Genomic DNA, 7,081 nt, shown 5'->3' with positions numbered 1-7,081 from the left:
CGCACGTTTTCCTCGAATATTTTAGAATCAACGAGAATGATTATAGAGCAGTGCCAGTGCCAGTGTGGTGTGTACACGTATCATGCACTATGTAACACAATACAAGTTGAATACAGGCAGGCAAAACCGCTTACAATGACAACAATTATCATCATTATATTCAATACAAGGGCGTCCTCAGTCGGTGGAGATGGCAAAGAGGGACCCAAGGTTCTTCAAGGTTCATGGAGAATGGGAAAAGTATGAATTGTAGGTACAAGTAAAAATATAGAAGATGAAACATTTATTTTTATTTTAAAATTAGACTTATTTAATCATAAATTTATCTGAAAACAGGCATGGTATTTTTATATATACAGATCAAAAAAATTGAAAAAAAACCCAACTCAACTCACACCCACGCCCACACCCACACCCACGCCCACGCCCACGCCCACGCCCACGCCCACGCCCACGCCCACACCCACACCCACACACATATATACACTCAACCCAACCCAAACCAACCTAACCCAACCTAACCCAACCTAACCCAGCCTAACCCAGCCTAACCCAGCCTAACCCAACCTAACCCAACCCAACCCAACCCAACCTAACCCAACCTAACCCAACCTAACCCAACCTAACCCAACCCAACCCAACCTAACCCAACCCAACCCACACCCACACACACATATACACTCAACCCAACCCAACCCAACCTAACCCAACCTAACCCAGCCTAACCCAGCCTAACCCAACCTAACCCAACCTAACCCAACCTAACCCAACCCAACCCAACCCAACCAAAAATTACAAAAATTGTGTTTTTTTGAATTTTTTATGATTTTTTCGATTTTTACAAATTGCAAAAAGTGTAAAAAAAGTTTTTGTTTCCGATTTCGATAAAACTAAGTTTATAAGGTAATTTTGACCCGAAAATTACAAAAATCGTGTTTATTTGACCATTAAATGAGTAATTTTCGAGATATTTTATGAATCTGACTGTAGAGCCAACATTTTCATTCCGTTCAGTCTCTGAAATTATTCCGCATTGAATCTAATTATTCCGAAATTGTCCTTTTCATTTCAATTACGATTCATTACTGTTTCGGACACACAGTAATAAGTTGGACAAAGATCCAAGATATTTGTTATTCATTTTATTACATTAGTTTTTTAAGAAACTGTCCGAAACAAAAGGTAATCAATTTTTTTTTCTAAACCATCCCTGAACTATAGCGAACAAAAAAAAAATTTTGAAAATCGGTCCAGCCGTTTTTGAGTTTTAGCGAGACTAACGCACAGCAATTTATTTTTATATATACAGATTTTATCAATTTGGAGCTAATTTGAGTAACAAATTTCTAACTAATTTGACTAAAATCACCATTTTCCGAAAAGAAACGAGAAGAGAAGCTGGAACACTAAAACGTCGGGTTGGAAATCTTTTTTCTTTTTTTATGGATAATGTAGCTCAAATTTGACTCACTATGGAACATTTAAGTTTGGTTGTATCTATCTAGAAAGTTTTTGGATGTAGATTAGGATTCTATAGTATTAGTACTTCTACAGGAACAAGCCTGTCTGCCATGTGTTTGCTGGTGCGTCTCTGTCTCTATCCATATAGATCCTCTTTGGATTGGATTTCATCTTGAATGAAGAGTTGATGTTTAAATCTATACTTTATAACCTACAGTACCTACTACTACTAGGTAAGGTATGTATTGTGTGTGATATGAGGTTCAAGGAGTTGAGGTTTGCTTGTGTTGTAAAAAAGTATATACACTGTGTATACTGTGTATACAAGTATATACAAGAGTCAAAAAGAACAAACTTGTGAGAAGAGATGCAGAAGCAGAAGCAGAAGCAGATGAGGGTAAAGGTGAAAATAAAAAGATACATTAGATTCATTCATGAGATTGATTTATTTTTAAAATTGTTTTTAAATTTGTAATTGATTATTTTAAATAAATATTTATATTTTTTATTTAACAATTAAATTAGTTAGGTCAGGTCAGCTCACCTCCCCTCAAATATTCATTCAATCCGCAAAAGTAAAACTCCACATATTTTGTTTATTTAAATATTTACAATATTTGCAGATATATAACTTTGTTATCTTGGACCCATTTTAGGAGCAGAGAAAGTCAAAATCGTTTATAACGACTGTGTGATATATCAAGGACCATCATTGTAGGTTTTTACCATGTCCATGTCGTTATAACCGATTTTGGCTGTAGGTATAATGACAAATTGTATGATGTCATATTAAAAGAATTTTGATAATCCTTATCGTAGTAATTTTTAACGTGTCACTTTTCGTTACATAATTTTTGAAAATCGAAGATAAATCGTATTTTTGGTTTTAGTAAATAAGAAAAAAAAAAAATTGAGTAGCTTTTTAGTAACTAGTAGGTTTTTTGCTCCATCATTTAATAAAGTTTGCTTAAAATCCAGTCAATATATTGGGTAACACGTACATAAACACCAGGAAATCCGGGCTCAGCACATCGATATCCATACGAAATAACGCCGATTTGAAAAAATTTAATTTGTTTTTGTTCAGAGCCCGGTGGTGCGTATGGCCACATTAAAGGACCCCCAGAATCACCTCTGCATGAATCTTTCGAACCTTTGGTGAAACCAGCACAAATAACACGATCATCAATGACAGCCGATTTAAAATTGGCAAATTTATTTTTGCATTGTGCGTTTGTTACTATCGGCAATTGTAAACCTTGTAAACGGTCACTTGATGGACCATCTGTAAAAAAATTATAATTTTTGTTAAATAATACAGGACTGCACTCCCTCACTCCCTCACTCACCGCTGCCATCAAACAAAAACTAAGAATTCGTCACTTATTATTTTTTTGGAATTTAATGCCTAAATAAAGTTTAATATCATTTAGCATAAGACCACTACTTTTTTCGCTAAGATTATCGCCGTGAGTTGAGAAATGCTCCAAGTTCAAACCATCAACGAAGTCTAACCTAAATCTTTAACGATGCATCAGATCGAAAAACGCCAAAGGACTTTTAGAGTTTCGTGAGGAATTCATAGTTTCTATTGGGCACAAAATCGTAAATTTTATGGGTGACTTACTAAACCACAATGAGCCCCAACCAGCAACAAATGGGTATGTCCTTTCGAATTTCATATTTCTAATTGGCGGGTCCACAGGCAAGCAAATTGGACGAACTAGAGCTAAAGAAAACAAAATTTTATGAATTATGTAATTAACTATGATATGATAAAATGTAAAATGTATTTTGATTTACTAACGAGTATCTGTAAATTGAATATCCTCGGCAACTTTAATGATTGAAATGTCATTTGATATATACGTGGCATCGTATTGTTCATGGCGCCTGGCTTCTTCAACCAAAACATCTCTTGGATAAGGATCCGTGTGAATATTTAAGGTTCCATACCGAACTATATATCTGCAACCAAATATAATGAAAACTTTAAGCACACGAAAGGAATATTTATATTTCTGCCACGATTTACTTTGCATGTTTTACTTTCACTCAATCTATCTTTTAATAAGTCTCTACGAAGAGATTTCTCAATATTTAAAATAATTGAAGACCAAAAACCCAAAAAATTCAGTGCATGTTCCAAAATATCGAAAAATAAATTTTTCTATTTGGATCTAATTACCCTACGCTTTATATTGATTTTTATCGAAAACGTAAATAAAAATTTTGTCTCAAATTTTCGCAATTTTCTTAGAACCAATCTCTTTGATCAGAACAGAAGGATAATTACGAATTAAATCAAATCTCAATTGATCTTGTTGATTAAATTTGAAAATTCAACTTACAAATCATCCCGAATACAATGTGCAGCAGATAGAATATGTCGTTGGGTAATAATTGTACCTCCACATAGCCAATTTGGTTCAGAACGAGATTCACTGTAGCCAAGGGCAACCACCCATGGAAATTGTCCAGCATTCACATCAAAACCTCCCACAATACGTGGCAATTCGGCATCTTTGGCCTGGGATCCACAAACATCTGCAGACGGTAACGGATATGTTTGTTGTGTCATCGCTTCCTTCTGTTTTGGTTGATCAGGCTTAGCTTGCCCAGGACAACAAACAAGAACATCTCGATTTTGTTGACCACAGCGAGATTGTTGCAAAAGTTCTCGATAATTTGGATTTTGCTTACTTCTTCTTAAAGCTTCTATGAGTGGTGGACAATTTTTGATGTTAATGCAGATACCATCTAGCTCCGTTGGCGTTATGCATTGTGAATTTTCTTGGCCTATAAAAATAAATCTTAATTCAGTTCAAAAGGAACGTATTGTGTCCCGAGCACAATGGTTTGAGTTCAGAGAGACCAATAAACCTTGGTTCATATTTGTAAAAAGATCGATTCGAGTTGATAAATGATCAGATTATGTGTTAATCTATCTACAAACATAAACACGGAACTGGTTTTTGATTAATATGGTCTTCACAAAACAATCAAAAATCATTCAACAGTCATTGACGGTTGACGGGTGTTGAAGATATTAATAGATATTACTTAATTATATTATTTACTTAACAAATTAGTACTTCAATTTGTCAATACTGCAAAACTGCAAAAAATGCGTTTTTTACTTTTTTATTTTTATTTTAACGGTCATAGATTAGCAACTGAGATCTTAAGGTAGTCCAGCTGTTTGAGCAGGTACGGTGAATGTTCTTTTTTTGGCGGTAGAAAGAAAGTCCCTTGATCACAATAAACACAGTTCTGAGGCCTCTTGGGGGGCAAAATTTTGAATAATTTCATTTTAAAATTGTAATTTTTAACATAGTACTTTATGAAAGAACTCACAAGAATGTTAATTGTACAAAAATGAATCGGTGAATGAGCTTCAAAAAAGTTTTCATCATGAAGAAAATTTCTCGCAGATTCTGTTTATGGAAAAAAAACATTACCTTACGGCGCTTTTCAAAAAGATAACATAAAAAATTTTAGTTTTTGACGCTTTTTCGATATTTTTACAGCATTTTCTTACATTTACGTCATACAAATTGCCTAGTTTAAGATATTTTTAAAGCATTTTTTACATTTAAGTCATACAAATTGCCTAGTTGGCTAGTCACTTGACAGCCGAGCCACTTTAAATGATTATACTCAAACGTCAATTACCAAACACTTAGTTTTAACTTGAATGAAAAAAAAAAAAAACAAACAAATCATTGTATTTGGAAGTAAAGTGAATGAAAATAAAATCAGAGTAGACTAGAGCCTCAATCTATTTTTCGGGTTAAAAGTTGATTCGATTTTTTAAAGAGATTTGAAAGAGAGATTTTGAATTTTCGCTTAGAGCGTCGGTAAGTAATTCAAAAAATTCGATCTGTGCTTTTAAAGAATGCGGTTAGATCAACACTAAAATTCATGTTAGTAGCTGACAGTTGATTATTTTAATATTCTTGGGCAAATTGGAATAATTAAAAAAACAGCCTTGAAAATCACATCAATTATAAATAATTGATGAGAAAATTAATTATTACCCAAATAAACAAAGCGCATCACTCAACCATCAAAGGAAAAATTTGTACACGTATTTTAGAATGCTGAGCGTATTCAGCTTTTGATCCAATTGAGGGTATCGGACAAAACAAGAATATATGATCTACAATCGAACTTTAGGTGTACAAATTTCATAAAAACAAACAGAATTTTGGCATAAACACACCTAAGCCAGCAAAATTTATTATTCCTTCCCTGTTTCCTTCGATACGTCAAACGTCAATATTTATGATTACACTCGAATTACAAACGTTTCGTAAACACACAGTACTATGAATAAAAATATTTAAACTTACATAGAATAATTGTCATAGAAAACAATTGATAAAGCACAAAAATTATTAAGAATTTATACATTTCACTGCACAAAACAATTTAAATACTGGAACACACTGTAGTCTGTGAGTGAGGTAACAATTAAATAAAGTTGACGTTGTCGTTGAGTTGAGTATTGTCCGCGTGCGGCCGGATGTTTAAAGTGTTAAATACAAAATAAACAACAAATAAAAATGATTTGAATAAAAGTAAATAAATTAGTGAAAACAGATTGTTTTGTATTTTTTAGGTACTAGTTGAGTTGAGTTGAGTTGAGATTCGCATGCAACAATTATTTCACTACATGTTTAGAATCTCTAACAATTAATGTTTTTATTGTGTAGTAAAGTAGTACTTTATAAATAAAATAATCAAAACAGAGTGATGCAGTGGTACCCCACCAGTGGTGTTGGACTGCTTGTGTGTTGGTCTGTCAACAGTGGCAGCCGTAGCGACCACTTGACCACTTGAACACTTGACCAATGGCCGTTAATTAGCGACATTCAATAACCTTGGCACCTTATTTTTCACGGTTTCTGTTTTATTCAACTTTTATTTAGTAATCATTTACATTTACATCTATCTCTCTTACCTGTATTATGTGAATTTTTTTATTCATGGGATTTGATTACTAAATTTATTCAGAATTCCGTGCATTCATCAGCATGTGTAAATTTTACTCAGCTACTCAAACTTTCCTTGAAATATTCCCTTCAATTTATTTTCCAACGAAAATTAGCAACGTATGACGAATTTTTTTAAATTTAATTTTAGTCAAATTATAAAGGTGTATTTTCATGATGACGCTTGACACTGAGTTTGAGCGTCAAATTAGATGGAAAAACAAACTTGAGCAGTGTCAAATCGTAAAAAGCTCATTTCACTAACACGAATGAGTCTAAAGACACGAGTTGTTTGAGAGTACAAGCCAAATGAGCAAAATTTTGGTCTTGGTTTTGTAAAAACTCTGGGTTTCGAATTGATATGTTGAAAATTTATGATTAGAGTTCCAAATTCTAGCAATGAATAAAGAAAAATAGCTCTGTCGTAACTGATGCTAAGTATTACTCACTCGTAGTATAGAAATAGTAATATTAAAATCATTGATTTATTTTCTGTAATTTTGTTGATGATAAATACTTTTATTTTACTAATATTATATTAATAGAGAGTATGCAGTTCTTATGAATATCTTTATTCTTGATATCTGCTAATTTGAATTCCTTAACAAATTTCAAACATTTAA

At 33.0% G+C, this 7,081-nt stretch overlaps 1 protein-coding gene across 1 annotated transcript; it reads right to left on the bottom strand.

The window, feature by feature from the left end:
• Positions 1-1,957: 1,957 nt before the first annotated feature.
• On the bottom strand, positions 1,958-6,265 carry LOC123302084 (venom protease-like). Its single transcript, XM_044884868.1, has 5 exons — positions 5,817-6,265; positions 3,813-4,260; positions 3,269-3,429; positions 3,089-3,190; positions 1,958-2,746 (listed from the first exon to the last, which is right to left on the bottom strand). The coding sequence occupies exons 1-5, from the start codon at positions 5,875-5,877 to the stop codon at positions 2,415-2,417; spliced, it is 1,104 nt and encodes a 367-aa protein (XP_044740803.1). The 5' UTR covers positions 5,878-6,265; the 3' UTR covers positions 1,958-2,414.
• Positions 6,266-7,081: the final 816 nt, after the last annotated feature.

The sequence above is a fragment of the Chrysoperla carnea genome, chromosome X (genome assembly GCF_905475395.1).
Source record: "Chrysoperla carnea chromosome X, inChrCarn1.1, whole genome shotgun sequence".
Lineage (NCBI taxonomy): Eukaryota > Metazoa > Arthropoda > Insecta > Neuroptera > Chrysopidae > Chrysoperla > Chrysoperla carnea.
Note: the sequence above shows the minus strand (reverse complement) of the source record. Positions and strands in the feature narration are given on the sequence as shown.